Here is a 17,105-nt window from a genome sequence, read left to right as displayed (position 1 = left end):
CTTAACTGCCCCTTGTACCAGCCTTTGTAACACCCCTATATTGCTGGTTAAGAAACCAAACAACAGAAGTTGCAGGTTCATTCAGGATTTGCAGGCTACCAACTGCATTGTCATTCTCAGATTTCCAGTAGTCCCCAACACTCGCTGCTTTCCAATGTTCCTCCAGATGTTACACATTTTACTGTAATTAATCTTTGCAGCATCTTCTTTAGTATTTCCGTACACCCAGAGAGCCAATATTTGTTTGCCTTTACTTTGGAGAATCAATCATTTACTTGCATTGTAATGCCTCAAAGATTTACTAAGTCTCTCACTTATTTTTCTCAAATTCTCCATGCTTACGCCATTTAAGAATGAATCATAAATTGTTATAATATACTGATGACTTACTGAAATGCAATGAACTCCCAGCAAGCCTGCACTAATGACAATTTCATTTTATCAAAACTGGGGAACATAAAATTTCTAAAGAAAAACTACAATCATCTCAATCTTCTGCTAACTATTGAGGCCACATAGTTTCTGCAGAAAACTATTTCTATGACCCTAAATGAAAGGATGTCATTTTGCTTTATCTATCCTTAAGACTAAGAAACAATTGTGCAGTTTTTGTGGCTACTTCAGAGCTTGGATGCCTAATTTCTCCTCATTAGTCTAACCCCTATTTAAATATTTGAAACTCTCTGAACTAGATTCTTTTAAAATTGTATCAGAGGATCAAGAAGCTATAAATAAACTGAAGGAGACTCTAACAAACACATGTGCACTTGTTTTTCCTTTCACCTAGATTTTTCCTTGTTTGTACATGAAATTTCCAGAAACATTTTAGGCATTCTAACCCAGAAACATGAGGGATAACAAAGACCTGTAGGCTACCATAGCCTTCATCTTGACCTTATAGCCAAAGGATACCGTCCTTGGCCCCCAGCAGTAGCTGCAACTGTCAAATTGGTAAAAGGCACTACCAATATAGCACTGGGAAATTTTTTTAATGTTTATGTATCCCATGCTGTATCTGTCATACTTTGCTCTGACTCAACACCTCTCTGCCAGTCAGCTCACTTCCTATTAAGTTCTCCTTCTGGCCACATCTAATATTCAACTGTATTCTCTGGCTTGTTTAAATGCTGCCACCCTTCTCCCTGAAACTGATATGAAAATCACCCTATGCATAACTGTGTGGACTTAACTGAAAAACTTCTGAATGCCCCAAAAATCTAAAGGAAACCCTTTTAGATAATCCTGAGTTGGTTTTGTTTGTAGATGACTCTTATTTGAAACCTGATCCTACTATCTCCCACTAGCAGGCTGGATATGTCCTCTCAACATCTACTGAGGTTCTTGAAAGCCAAACCCTTCCCCAAGTTATCTATATTCAGCAAGCTGAACTGATTGCCCTTATCAGAGCCTGTAAACTAGTCTCAGGAAGTCCATACTATTTGTAGGGATTATCATTTTAGAATTGTACCTGACTTTGGCATGTCTTGGAAACAGAGAGGATTTCTAACTTCCTCTTGAATGACTACAAGAAATGGAAGTCTAGTGGCAGACTTTTTAGATATTTTGCTACTCCCCTCCAAGATGGTTGTTGTAAAAATATAGGCCAACTTAAGAGAATTCCCCAAACAGAAGAAATTAGAGGGCACACCCTTGATAATCGAGCAACCAAATAAGCACTCTCCCAAATTATTGCCCCTTTAATAGAAAAGGGAGTGTTCATTCCACTGCCCACTGCCAACATTTTTTTAAATCCTGATTTGGATAAGGCTATTTTAGGACAGCTTTTAAAACATCAACAGATGGTTGAAATTGAAGATATTGAAAAATGGATAAAGGCAGGATGTTTTCAAGAACTTGCTACTAAATTATGGACAAGTCTTGTCATGGATTGAATTGTGTGTCCCAGAAATGTATGTCAACTTGGCTGAGCCATGATTCTCAGTGGTTTGGCAGTATTGTAGTGATGTAATGTGGCATTTATGTAATGATGTAATCATCTTCCATGATGTGACATGATGTGATCAGCCAATGAGTGGTAAGGAGATTAGAGTGGGATGCAACACCCTAATCTGATATATGGTAAGTTTCCCTTGGGTGTGGCCTGTGTTACCTTTTATCTTACAAAAGATAAAATGTGAGAGAAATGAGAAAAGAGAGATGAACTTCACTATCATCAAGAAAGAGGAGCCAGGAGTGGAGTCCATCCTTTGGACCTGAGGTCTCTGACCGGGGAACCTCCTAGACCCAGGAGGAGATTGATGCCAAGACACAAAGAGATCTCCAAGGAATACTAGGCCCACAAATGTTGAAAGGAGACAAGGACCTTCCACAAGAACTGACAGAAAGAGAAAGCCTTTCCCTAGAGCTAGTGTCCTGATTCAGACTTCTACCCTCCTAAATTGTAAGAGAATAAATTTCTGTTTGTTAAAGCCATCCACTTGTAGTATTTCTGTTACATTAGCACTAGCTAACCAAGACAAGGCCTAGCTAAAAGGCACTTGACTACTAGTCAGAAGGCTGGTGGTTCAAACCCACCAGCCACTCCTCAGAAGGAAGTGGGGCAATCTACTCCCATAGTGATACTGCCTTGGAAACCCAAGGAGGGGTTGCTATGAGTTGGGTCCGACTCAACAGCACATAATAACAACAACAACAACACCCAAATTATTACATATTCCTATGATGTGGGTCCTTCATGAAGGATCTCACCTAAAATGAGTTAAGACAATTGAAATTTTAAGGAAATACTGGTGGGGACAATTTTTGAAGCTTCTGAACATATCACATCTCATTGTCCCATTTGCCCTCATCACAACCCAGGAAAACATTTTAAAGTCACCTGGAAATACCCTTTGCCTTCAGGACTTATGATTGAATGACAACTTGATTTCATTCAACTCCATCCTTCTAATAGCTACAAATCTGTTAGTGTTGATTTGCAGTTTTTCACATGGGGTAGAAGCTTTTCCTTGTTGACACACAAAGGCAACTCTTGTAGCTAAGAAACTCTAGAAAACATCATCCCCACTTGGGAAGCACTCATTTCACTGGACAAATCATTCAAGAAATATGCAAATTTTCCCTATTTTTCAGAAATTACATTGCCCTTATCATTCTCAATCTTCTGGTTCTGTGGAAAGAACTAATGGCATAATAAAAACCCAGCTGTCCAAACTTTGACACTTTGAATTTATCTCAGACCAAAGCCTTTCTTTTTGGTTCTTTTAAATTTTATACCAACTCCATTTGTCCCCATAAACTTATCCCATATGAAATAATCACTGGAAGACCATGGCCCTCCCTTATTTTTCTGCCTACACTGAGTCTGATATTGTTCAATCAGAACTAATGACATATTGTCAATCTTTAATTCAATATTCTTAGGGAAGTTTTTGATACCCAAAAGTTAGAATCTCAAAATTTACCTGTTGTTGAAACAGCCAATTATATATACTGGAAGAAGCATCAATTAAAAGATTTCCTTGACCCTCACTGGAAAGGACCATACTTAGTCCTCATTATGGAGCTCTGGTGGCATAGTGGGTAAGGTATTTGGCTGCTAACAAGAAGGCTGGTGGTTCAAACCCATCAGCTGTTCTATGGAAGGAAGATGAGACAATCTATTTCTGTAAAGATTGACAGCCTTGGAAATATAATGGGGGTTGCTATGAATCTGAATCAACTTAATAGCAGTGGGGTTTTGGTTTCGGTTTTAGTCCTTACTAAGCCCTGTTGTGCCAAATTACTGGGAGTTAAAACTTGCATACATTTGTCTCAACTAAAGAAATCTTAGACTTATTCATAAATCTGTCAACCCTGATCTGAAGATCATGTCCAAATGGCAAGAAATAGACCACATCTGAGGTGGATAGCTGATCCCAAGATCATGCAACCTGCTGAAATGTTTGAACTTTGCTTTATAGTTTTCACCTTGAATTGTTAGCAGTGCTTCATATCTGTGGACATCCCCCTGGTAAAACTTTACTCTCATACACGTGACTGAAGGAATGTTTTTATGCCATTTGCTTTATTGTATTAATTTTGTAAAGTTTTCCTTCATTAAGAAGTTCTCCTCAAGTTTTCTCTTACTTCTTATGTTAAACTCCACTAGCACTAAGAAAAATAATGTCTTTTTAAAATAGTTCAATCAGTAGCTAGTGTCAGTACCTTAACCACATGCTGGATCTGTCGTCCCTCTCTGTGATCTGTGTATGGAAATTTAGATCCTTTAGCTTCTCCCATACTGAACAATAGCTCTGTATGCCCTACTACTGTCAATTTTAACATCACCTTTAAACAGGCCATACATGTTAAAACTATGGCATTCCCCTGGGTTATTAGTTCAACCCCACGTTCCATACTTCAGTCTAATCCAGATTAGAACTAAGATTGGCTCTGATGCTGTATGGAACCCCATGAAGATTGTCCATGAATTTTTAGTTTCACACATGAGGTTCCCTAGATTTCAAATGAACTTCCTCAGAACTAATATAACAAGTTGCTTGAGTCAGAAAGTAAGAGAAAAGAGCCCTATGTTTTAATTTTGAAGTCAAATATGTTGGAATTGGGATGTTTATCTATTTGCAATAACTCCTAGACAGATGATTGGCTCAAGCAGTCAATCAAACCATCCCTCCACCACTCAAAATAACAAAAAATGGAATGATTTGCAATCTTTATGGATACATAATCTCATGTGGAGGATCAAAATATCCCTACATAGACAAACCAGACATAACTGATGAACCTTATGCTGCCTGTTTGGATGCTTAGAAAATGACAGATCAGTGTACTTTAGGCCACTCTCTTACAGTGAAAGTATACAATGGACTAGTGATATGAAAATCCTTTCTATGCATAAAAGGGAGCTTATACTTAAAGACAATCTTACAGCTAATAGATCGGGGATACTAGATCATATGGTTGTCTAACTCAAAATGTCCAAAACCAGTCCATTTCAACTAACTAATGCCTAGGATATCAATCTTTATGTGTTCTATTTCATTTTTGACAACTTCCAATTTTCCTAAATTCATATTTTGTACATTCCATGTTCTGAATGTTAATGGATGTTTGTAGCTGTTTCTTCTAATTTTCAGTCATGCTACATCAGCAAATGGAGGTTCTGCAAGCTTTACGCCACCCACATCATTAAGGTTGGCTCTACTCTGAGGAGGCAGCTCTTCTCTAGTCGCATTTTCAGTGCCTTCAACCTGAGGGGCTCATCATCTGACACTGTATCAGATAATGTTTCAGGGCTATTCATAAAGTTTTCTAGTAATACATCAGACAGTGTTTCACTGCTATTCATAAGGTTTTCACTGGCCAATACTTTGAGAAGCGGATGGCTTCTTCCTTCTTCTGAGTCTGTCTTAGTCTGGAAGCTCCACTGAAACCTGTCCACCATGGGTGACCCTGCTGGTATTTGAAATACTGGTGGCATAGCCTTCAGCCTCACAGCAACACACAAGCCACCACAGTACGGCAAACTGATAGATGAATAGTGGATAGTCATTATAACTCAAAAACTCTAGTTATTGAGTTATAATGAATTATAATGACTATTCACTACTCATCTATAGTCATTATAGGAATAACAAAATGTACCATGAAATACTTATCTAATATATGTAACTTCACTGCAACTCCCCTCAGTATGCAAAGAATTATGTATTTTGAAAAGGCCAAACTTTCAGAGGAGGCTGATTTTGTACCTAGAGTTAGCCCTTTTAGAAAGCCGAATTGTTCCTCTAATGTGGCCCTGTTCACAACACTAACCGCAATAACAAGAAGCTCACCCTGAAGATTAGGCCTAATATCATGGCAAGGTGAAGGCAAAACACACTTATCAATCATTTAATTGATAATATAAAATTCCAGAATGTTTAGCTAAAGTCCTTGGAGAAGAAAGGTTAATCCTATGTGGGTGAATGTGATCAGCGTCCCCACTGGTGATTTAATCAAAAGGGGAAGGATATGTAAGTAAACCTCAAAACCTGAGGCATTTAACATAACTAAATTGGCTGGCCCAGGTCAAGATTAGATTACATTTTACTTTAGACTCAATTTTCCTTTACCCTTAGTTCTGCTTTTTACCCATAGCTGGACTCATGTAAAACTTTACCTACCCTTAGCAAATAATGGTGGGGATCAGGAATGTGGTCAGGCAATTTCAGGAAACCTGCTGCCCACCCCCTTCCTTGCAAAACCTATTCTTGGAAAGAATGCTTACTTCAGGCTCCCCTAAAACTAATTTTATAAAATGCTTATCTGTGCCAGCCCCAAGATGTCCACAGATTATAAAAACAAGCTGTTTTGAAATATTTTAGTCTTTCAACTGAAACTTCTGGGGTCTTACGATACCCTTGTAACTGATTACACAAAACACTGTACATGTCAACCACTAAAAGATTTTAACCTGTAAATTCCTCATTTTACTGAATATAAGTCTTGCTGTGACCCTGGCACTTCAGAATAATAAACTTCACTTTGTGAATGAGTATTTCCTGGTTCAAACAGTTTATTCCTCAATACATCTCCATGTTTTATTCAAACAGAACTCTGACCATTTTCTTCTCAGTGACAGTCTAGATGGTGGGTACACAAATGCTCACAGTAACTGTTCTTTCACATTTTATTTATGTTTGAAAATTTTTTATGTTGAAAAGTTGAGAATAAACAGAAAGACATCTTTTTAGTGAATGCAGGGAGAAGACTAATTAACACTTGGAGGTTGTAAAGATTTTTCCTTAGTGTTCCTTTATCCCTTGTCCCCCTGACATAAGCAAGATATTGGGCTAAGTACTAGAGATATGGAGATGTATCAGGAAGGTTGTTGTCTTTAAGGATCTCATTGTCTAGTGTAAGAGAAACACACACATCTTTCAACACAGAGAGTGAGTGCAATGATAGAGATAAGCATTCATTCAAGAAATATTTATAGAGCTCCTACCAAGTACTGGGTCCTGTGCTGGGTGATGAGGACACAAAGAAAACACAATAGGCATGTTCCTTGAATTCATGGAACTCATATTCTCTGTGAGAAACAATGACATAATTACAGATGTAAGTGCTAGACATAAAATGTAAAGAGTGTTACAGAAACACAGAGGTGAAAAAACAAATCCAGCTCTGGGGTGGGAGCTGAGGGTGGTATGGAAGAGGCAGAGAAGTTTCAAAGGTTGATTCATTTGTGCTTGATTGCTAACCTAAAGGTTGGTAGTATGAACCCACCCCCACCCGGTGGCACCTCAAAAGAAAGAGTTTTGTAAAAGTTGTTTTTAGTTGCCTTTGAGTCAATTACAACTCATGGCAACCCCATGTATGCAGGATTTTCAAGGCTGTGACTTTTCAGAAACAGACCACCAGGCCTTTCTTCCACAGAGTCTCTGGGTGGTTTTGAACCAACATTTCAACTAGTAGTCCAGCACTTAATAGTCTGGGCCACTCCTATGGAGCATCTCTACTGTTCTATAACTCATAAGGCTGTCACAAACTGGAATGCATTCAGTGGCAACAGGTTTTTTTCAGGGTTTGGAAATCAATCAATCAAAAGGGACCTAGAGGTGGAAATGAAAAGGCTTGCAGACATAACACCACTGTCAGAGAGCTAGAAGGGGATGGTACTGCTGCAGCCTAAAATGTTGAGAAGTGAGGAAGAAAGCAATGAATTGAAGGGATATGAGGGGGTGCCACATAACAGCCAGGTTTAGGAATCAGGACTTTCTTCTTTAAGTTTCAGGCACCATGAAATGCTTACACAAGACAGTCACTGCTGCCGTGCCAGGCTAGGCCCAAGCAGAGACAGTGTGGATCCCATTCTTGGCTGGCTCTCCTGGTGCTCTGGATCCCTGCCGGATGCTCTGTCAGCTCCACCACATTGAAGAGCCTCAGGGGTTTTCTGGGGTCAGCTCTATGCCAGTGGACAGCAGAAAGTGCTTCAGCCTGATCACTCCATTGAGACTCAAGCTGCTGGTGCTCAGAGAAGAACATTCTAGAGGTAAGTGTGTGAAGGGTGAGAGGAAGACATCCACCAGTATCGAAGACAAGGATCTTCCTGAGCCCAAGAAGTAAACAGGGCTTTAGTGTCTGCAAATGGTACGATAAGGAGCCCTGGTGGCACAGTGTTTAAGCATTTGTCTGCTAATCAAAAGGTTGGCAGTTCAAACCCACTAGCCACTCCTTGGGAGAAAGATGTGGCAGTGTGATCCTATAAAGATTACCAAAAAAACCAAACCAAACACACTGCCATCGAGTCAGATCCAACCCATAGCAACCTCTCCTTGGGTTTCTGAGGCCGTATCACTACGGAAGTAGATTGCCCAACCTTCCTTCCGAGGAGTGGCTGGTGGGTTTGAACCGCCAGCCTTCTGATTAGCAGTCAAACGCCTTATGCACTATGCTACCAGAGCTCCTCCCATAAAGATTACAGCCTTGGAATGAATCCCTATGGGGCAGTTCTACTCTACCTTAAGGAATCATTATGAGTCAGAATCAACTGGACAGCAAACAGTTAATGGTACAATCCCAAAAACTTAGCCCTCAGGCCAGGGCCATAGTTATAGACAAACAAAGTCTAAAAGATAAACCACTCAGAGCTATTTTACCATGATCTCTGAAATTGTATGACTAGGTAGCTAGCTACCTTTTCCTAAAACTGTGAGCTACTCAGGATCATTGACTATGGATTCATCATTGTTATAATCTCAATATTTAGCATAAAGTTGAATGAACGAATGAACTAGGCTTTACAGTATATAAAGTGCTGATATATCTACTGTGTCTACCTGTCCTGCCCTAAACTATTGGGCTGGGCGTTTCAACTCAAATTGCTCTGTCACTACTGGATTACTCTGAATTTTTGGGCCCCAAAGTCCTGAGCCTTTCCAGTGGAGAAGGGTCAGCCAGTGATGGAGAATGGCTGTGGCCCTAGGGTCAATACACCCTTGAGGTTAGTATTCTGCCAATGAAGTAGATCTAGGCCTGCCAGGAAATGATCCTGTAGAGTCCTGTCGCTAAAAGTGGGCACACAGATTCCCAGAGAAAGAAGGCTCTTAATGCCTACTGGCATTTCCCAGAATTTACAAGTTCTGTCACTGCCCATTCTCTTTCCTATGAATACCATATACCATATCTTTTTTCTACAACAAAAACAAAACCACAGTCTTGAAGAGCCTGGGTGTTAGTGGACAACAGCCTAAGGTGTGTGGCTGATGACAAAGCTCAGAGCCCAGAGGCCAGGTTAGACAGTTGTCACATAAGCGCCAGATATCCATCACCCAGAAACTCAGTCCCCAGGCAGCAAGATGATGATGATGATGCAGGCATAGAAGTCAGGTGGCGAAGACTGCATGAAAATGGGAATCCCCGGAATGGGGGAGGGGGTGCCGAGAATGCAAGCTGCAAGCCCTGAACCGATCTTAAATCAGGGCAAGAGAGCTCTCCCTACACCAGGAAATCACTCCTGATGGATTCCCCATAAGTAAGTGTTAGCAGGGACTGGCCTCCCACCATCTAGAGACTGAGAGAAACCATTTTGACTGATGAGGAGACAGGGAGATCATGACAGTAAAGGCTACGTGAGACCTCTTGCATGGGGTGGTGGCTCAACCTCAGGGGTGAAGACCAAGCTGGGTGAGCTCTCGATGGGAAAGAGATGGTGAAGATGCCCAGGGAGGGGGCTTCCTCTTGGGTCCCAGAGCATCCCTACATCCAGGCCCTTCAGAGCCCCACCGGCAGCCCTAGGAGCCTTGGTCCCTTCATCAGACTGCAGACCGTGTTCTAACAGCCAAAGGCCTCTTTGGACTCACTCTGACGGCCCCAGGGTTGTTTACCTGGCGGAGGCCTGACTTAAACTCCCTCCCGAGTTGTGGAGCACCGTCAGCTCTCCAAACTCATTCAGCCCGGACTCGGGGATCCGAGGCCTCGGCCCGGCGCCCCACGGGGATAGCGCCCCATTCTACCCGCCCCACCTCCGCGTGGTTGGATCGCCGCGACTACCTGTGTCCGCGGCTCGCCTCCTCCTCGCTGGCGCTGCCCCACCCAGGGCTGAGATAACGAGCCGAGTCCCCTGCGCCCCGCGTCTCCGCCCCCTCCTCTTCCTCCAGCTCCTCCACGTCCTCCGCCTCCTGGATGGCTACGCGGATCTGCACCGCGGTCTCCGGCTTGGGCAAAACCTCCTCGTCTGGCTGGGCCATGGCTCGTGGGCGGGCTGGGAATGCGGCGCCACCGAGACCCTGCACCGCGAGGCCGAGCCAGGCGGGCGGCAGGGACTGCGACGAAGGGACGGAGACGGCGCGAGCGCGCCCGCGGCTCGGCCAGCTGGGAGGGACTGGGGTCGTGGAGCCCCGCCTCGCGCCGCCGCTGCCGCCTCCGCCTCCGCCTCCGCGGCCCTGACTGCTAGCCGAGAACCAGCGCAAGTGGGGCCTGGAAGGTGGAGGGAGATCCTCTACCCTTCTCCTTAGAGGTCTGGTCAGGAATGATTCCTTGGATCCCGAATCCTTTCTTCTGCCTGCCTGTTGCTTGCGGGGCCCAGAGGACCCAGCGCTCCTCTTGCCGCCTCCTTTCAGGCTGCCCTCGGGGAGGGGCCCAGCACATCAGAGTTCTCAGTTGTGGGTGACTCTGGAGGTAGCAGCTACAGACAGCAACTTACGGGGTCTAAAGGCGTCTGTGTCTCTGCCATATTTCCCCCACTGACCTGTCAAGATGACTGAAATCTCCACCTTCGATCTTGTTGACTTAAACACGCTAGACAGTTTGTCCTATGAGGCCAGGGACTGGGCTCCTACCATGCCCTACATCAGTGGTTCTAAGAGAGTGGTCCCCAGACCAGCATTATCAGCATTACCTGGGAACTTGTTAGAAGGCACTTGACTGCTAACCATAAGGCTGGCGGTTCAAACCCACTAGTCACTCCTCGGAAGGAAGATGGGGCGATCTACTTCCGTAGTGATACTGCCTTGGCAACCCAAGGAGGGGTCGCTATGAGTCGTGTCCGACTCTACGGCACATAACAACAACAACACCTGAAACAGAATCTGATCAGCACTTAGTGTTTTAACAAGCCCTCCAGGTGCTGCTGAAGCTCACTAACACTTGAAAGTCACTGTTCTATAGCCACCTCTTTGAATATGCCTTGCACATAGTCAAACCCCAAAAAAACCAAACTCACTGCCGTGGAGTTGGACCCAACTCATAGTGACCCTTCCTTGGGTTTCCGAGGCAGTATCTCTACGGAAGCAGATTGCCCAGTCTACCTTCCGAGGAGTGGCTGGTGGGTTTGAACCGCCAGCCTTCTGGTTAGCAGTCAAGAGCCTTCGGCACTACACCAACAGAACTTCCCTGCACATAGCTTATTGAATGAAAAAGGGAACTATTGAAATGCTAGTATGTTCTACAACCCTGCCACCTTTTCCCATTTAATGTCAAATTTATTTCATCTCAGCCTCCCAAATGTCAACCAGAAATTAAGGTAGGAGTTGCTGTGTGTCCTCAAGCTGATTACAACTCATAGTGACCACATGTGACAGAGCAGAACTGTACCACAGGGTTTTCTTGGCTGTAATTATTACAGGAGCAAATTGGCAGGTCTTTCTCCCACAGAGCCACTGGGTGGGTTTGAACCTCTAACTTTCCTTCAGTTAGCAGTCCAGCACCTAATCATTGCACTACCAAGTTCTTTAAGGTTACATTTAACTGATGTGCTACCAGAATTCCTCCCAAACCCATTGTTGTCGAGTCAGTTCTGACTCTCAGCGACCCTATAGGTCAGAGTAGAACTGCCCTCATAGGATTTCCTAAGCTGTGATCTTTACAGGAGCAGATCAGCAGGTCTTTTCTCCCGTCCATCCACTGTTGGGTTCAAATTGCTGATCTTTTGGTTAGCAGCCAAGGGCTTAACCACTGCACCACCAGGGCTCCTTAAATTAGGGGTAAACTCCAAAACTAAACTCACTGTCATCAAGTCGGTTCTGACTCACAGTGACCCCCACTGGGTTTCTGAGATGATAAATCTTTATGGAAGTAGATTGCCCAGTTTTCCATCCATGGAGTGGCTGGTGGGTTTGAATCGCTAACCTTCTGGTTAGCAGTCAAATGCCTTAGGCACTACACCACCAGAGCTAAAACCTGAATGAATCTGCTTTCACAAAATTCCCAATTTAGTACCTTAAAAATAATTTATCATGTTCATTTGCTACATTTCCAAAAGAACAGAACCCTGGACCATTAAGTTTTGATAGGGAAGCAAGTCAAGAGAGGCTCGAGAAATGCAGTCTCCTGGAGATTGTTGTTGTTGTTGTTATGTGCCATCGAGTTTAGTGTCCCTGTAATGAAACACCATGCAGAGAACCCAGCAAAGACAGCCCTCTTTCTAAGGTTTGACTATAATCTATGTCCTTTTTTTTTTTTTTTTTTTTTGGTCAAATCTCTCTTTTGAAAGAAGAGGTCCTAGAATAAGTGACAGAAGAGAGAAACCCTTGGCGCTCTTGTTTCTGAATCAGAACAGTTCATCAATTTGCATCTCAGCTGTTCAGAGGAAGAGGCAAGAACTGAGAGTGACTTGTTCCAAGCTAACTGTGCCTTCTTCCATGGCTATATATAAAAAAAACAACAACAACAAAAACCCACTGCCATCAAGGCGATTCTAATTCATAGAAAGCCCCACTGTGTTTCCAAGGTTGTTGTTGTTGTTGTTATGTGCCGTCGAGTCAGCCCTGACTCATAGCGACCCCTCCTTGGGTTTCCGAGGCAGTATCACTACGGAAGTAGGATTGCCCAACCTTCCTTCCGAGTAGTAAATATTTTACGGAAGTAGATTGCCCCAGCTTCCTTCTGCAGAATGGCTGGTGGGTTTGAACTGCCATCCTTCTGGTTAACACTCAGATACCTTAGGCATTGTGCTACCAGAGCTCCTTATTCCAATGCTATAGAGGTTTTAAAACTTCTGCACATTTCACCTACCACCTTGACGAGGCTGAGGAAGAGAGATTTGCAGCTGCCTCTATACCTTCTGGTCTGATAACTTCAGTTCTTGAATGTCACAAAGCAATATGTATTATCTCATTTAAAGCATCCTGTGTGACACAGACAGCAGGAACTATCAACCCTACCCATGATAATGGCTTGCATTTGAATCAGATTTTATTGTTTACAAAGACTTCTTACATACTTTATCTTACGGTTTCTAATTGTTTGATCCTAAGAATCCCCTGGGGACTTTTCTGAAAATACAGATTCCTAGGAGCTCTGGTAGCATAGTGGCTAAGACACTTGCCTGCTCACCAGAAGGCTGGTGGTTCAAACCCACCAGCCACTCCTCGGAAGGAAGGTTGGGCAATCCTACTTCCGTAGTGATACTGCCTCGGAAACCCAAGGAGGGGTCGCTATGAGTCAGGGCTGACTCGACGGCACATAACAACAACAACAACAACAGGCCCCTACAGTTTGAGAACTAGAAGTCGGTGGATGAATGAGGTCTACATATGAGTTTTATTTGGTTGTAGTTGTTAGGTGCCATCAAGTCAATTTCAACTCTTGGCAACTCCATGTGACAGAATAGAACTGCTCCCTAGGGTTTTCTAGACTGTAATCTTTACAGAAGGTGCTCTCATAGCACAGCGGTTAAAACATTTGGCTGCTAACCAAAAGGTCAGCAGTTCAAACCCCCTAGCTGCTCTGTGACAGAAAGATGTGGCAGTCTGCTTCTGTAAAGATTTACAGCCTTGGAAACCTTATGGGGGCAGGTCTACTCTGTCCTATAGGGTCACTCTGAGTTGCAATTGACTCGATGGCAGTAGGTTTTTGGTTTGGGAATCTTTACAGGAGCAGATCGCCAGATCTTTCTCCTGTGAAGCCACTGGATGGGTTCGAGTTCTGGAAAAGTAAGCTGAATCTATACATCCTTGGATTCAAATATATCTGCACAGACTATTTCTGATTATTGTGGATTAAACTGGGTCCCCTGAAAAGCCATGTTGAAGTCCTAACTCCTGGTAGCTGTGAATGTGCTCTTGCTTGGAAACAGGGTCTTTGAAGATGTTATCAGTTAACATGAGTTCAAACTGGAGTTGGGTGGGTTCTCATCCAATATGAGTCTTTATAAAAAAGAGACACAGAGGGAAGACAGTCATGAAGACAGAGGCAGAGCTTGGAATAATGCATCTACAAGCCAAGGAACCCCAAGGATCACTGACCTTCATCAGAAGCTAGGGGAGAAGCATGGAATAGATTTTCCCTTGGAGTTCTCAGAAGGAATCAGCACAATTAACACCCTGATTTTTAATAGCTAGCCTTGAGAACTGTGAGACAATGAATTTCTGTTCTTATAAGCCACTCAGCTTGAGGTACATTGTTATGGCAGCACTAGGAAATTAATACACTGATATTATTTACAATAACAGAATTTTAGATCTAGAAAGGATATCAGACATTACCCAGCTCTGAGTTCTTCCTGGTAGACAATGGGTACCTCCAGGAGTACAAGCTTTTCCACCTGGGCCCCATTACATCATAGGTTATATTTGCAGCCATTTTTCTGGGCTATCAGTTTTACTGAAATATTTGAGAGAAGAGCCATAACATACACACTAAGACAACTTGGAATATACTGTGGCATTAAATGCAAATTTGCATGGGATTTTTAAGCCAAAGCACACAACTTCACATAAATTTCTCATTTGTAGTAGTCTTCTTAGCCAATACCTGAGGAGGGTCACAGATATTCTCATTTACATTTGAGTACTTCTTGGGAGGAATCCGACTTGGGCACTTTTCAAATGAGGAAAACAAATCCTAGTGAAGTTTGCAGGGAAGGGTCTCTTACACTTTTTGCATCCCTCATTTTGTCTAGCAGAGACCCTTGTATCTAGGAATATTTGTTGCTTTGATTAATCCTATCCACACACCAAGTAACTCTGGTGGCACAATGGTTAAGGCATTAGGCTGCTAACCAGAAGGTCGGTGGTTCAAACCCGCCAGATGCTCCTTGGGAGAATGATGAGGCAGTCTGCTTGCATAAAGATTTATAGCCCTTGAAACCCTAAGGGGAAGTTCTACCCTATCCTATAGGGTTACTGTGACTTGGAATTGACTCAATGGCAGTGGGTGTTTTTTTTTTTTTTTTTTTTTTTAATTCACACATCCCATCATTTGTGTCCCTGGTGAAGGCCCTTTGATAGGGCCCCTTCTGATCTCCAGCTCCTCCTTTCAGAGAGCTGTGGCAGGGGAATGAGGCCAGTCCTGCCCAGTTCAACTCAAGCATCATTTCAGGGAGTTTGCATCACCACTGGGATGATTAGCAAAGTCTCCTTAAAAACCATGACCTCAGCCTGGATTTGGCAACTTTTCCTTTGCCTGGAATCTTGATGTCTCATTTTTATAGTAAACTCGAAATGGGGAATAGCTTCTTCTGCAGCTTCTGAGGATAAAACAAAAGGATATAATCAGGATCGGCTAAAGTTAGATTGAAACAAAAACTCAACCATGAGAGGCTTTTGAAAATACAAGATTTTGTTTTGGAATCAACTGGAAATAGTTTTGAGTGTCCCTAGCACTAGAGTTGCAAAGCAAAGACTAAGACTAAGATATTAATGTGGTGAAATTGAGAGTGGGTTAAGTATTGAAGGGAAGGGGGGTGGCCCTCACTAAAAGGTCTTGTTTTAACTGTAGGGGAAGAGGGCATTCAATTTGTTCCTTTAATCATTTGTTTATGCGTCTTTTGAATACCAAGCCCTGTGCTGGCCTCAACTCTATAAAATAACTAAGACATGATCCATGAACACTAGGAGTCAGGGGGAACTTCTAAAAGAGGCAGCTTTCAATAATTAGAATTTATCTACTCTAATATATGCTTTAGCAGAAATCTGTACAAATTCATGTGGAAGCAGAGAGCAGTGACATCACTAGAGTTGGTGTCTCCCAGTCAGTAATTCATCATATCACACCCTCCTCCCATGGACCTCCTCCTGTACCGACCCATACAGAATCCTTAGTCATATTTATTATCAATTTTGATCATAGAATAATATATGATAAATACAGTTGTAAATTGCTTAAATAGTTCTTAGAGTATATGAATACTAACAACAAAATTGTTTTGTAAAATCTTTCTACAATGAATTACATTATAAGTTATAAATTTATTAGTAACTTAGCACAAGTCTTTTTTGGTTTTTCTCCCTCTGTTCCTTTAGTTATGACTTCATTCTCAAGAAAATTAATGATGTAGGTTCACAAAGGGAGCTCTGGTGGTATAGTGCCTAAGGCATTTGACTGCTAACCAGAAGGCTGGTAGTTCAAACCCACCAGACACTCCTCGGAAGGAAGGTTGGGCAACCTACTTCCGTAGAGCTACTGCCTCGGAAACCCAAGGAGGGGTCACTATGAGTTGGATATTATCAACAGGATATAGTGGACAAGTGCACATTTTGGTATCAAACAGACCCAGACTCAGACCCCAGCTTCACCACTTCTTAGCTATGTAACCTGTCTGCTGTTCAGTTTTCTTCTCACTGAGGCAGGGGTAGAGATAAAATTAGATCATTTATGGAAAACGTCTAGCACAGCACCTGGCCCAGACTGGATGTATGGCTTCTCAAGTACCTCCACACCAGGAAAATCTTAGCCTGAATAGTGAACACGTACAGGTTCTAGTTGCTAGATATGTATATTCTTTCACTGTAAATTAAAAAGTATTTTTGTCTATAGGACAAACTCATAAGCTGGGGTAGCCTTTCAGAGCCAATGTAATTCTGAATACACTGACAAAACAGAAGACTTCTCTGGGCAGGCAACCAACATGTTTCTAAAGTTTGTTTCTAATGTTAATAGGGAGCTCTGGTGGCATAGTGCCTAAGGCATTTGACTGCTAACCAGAAGGCTGGCAGTTCAAACTCACCAGCCACTCCTCAGAAGGAAAATAGGGCAATCTACTTCTGCAGAGATCTGTTTGTTTTGTTTTAACAGCCTCCTGATCTATGTACAGGTTCCTCATGAGTACATTCAAGTGTTCTGGATTTCCCATTCTTCTCAATGTTATCCACAATTTTTTATGATCCACACAATCGAATGCTTTTGCATAGTCAATAAAACAAAAGCAAACATCTTTC

The 17,105-nt window shown here is 42.7% G+C and overlaps 1 protein-coding gene across 1 annotated transcript in view; it reads right to left on the bottom strand.

Moving 5' to 3' along the window:
• LARP6 (La ribonucleoprotein 6, translational regulator) overlaps nucleotides 1–10,196 on the bottom strand; it is a 30,575-nt gene extending 20,379 nt beyond the window's left edge. Inside the window, exon 1 of the mRNA XM_007957155.2 lies at nucleotides 10,000–10,196. Within this exon, the coding sequence (XP_007955346.1) occupies nucleotides 10,000–10,196 (197 nt within the window). The remainder of the gene's footprint in view (nucleotides 1–9,999) is intronic.
• Between the last annotated feature and the right edge of the window lie 6,909 nt (nucleotides 10,197–17,105).

This window comes from Orycteropus afer, unplaced genomic scaffold (genome assembly GCF_000298275.1).
Source record: "Orycteropus afer afer isolate SDZICR_OR568_19922 unplaced genomic scaffold, OryAfe1.0 scaffold00015, whole genome shotgun sequence".
Classification (NCBI taxonomy): domain Eukaryota; kingdom Metazoa; phylum Chordata; class Mammalia; order Tubulidentata; family Orycteropodidae; genus Orycteropus; species Orycteropus afer.
This window is presented reverse-complemented; position numbering and strand designations above follow the sequence as displayed.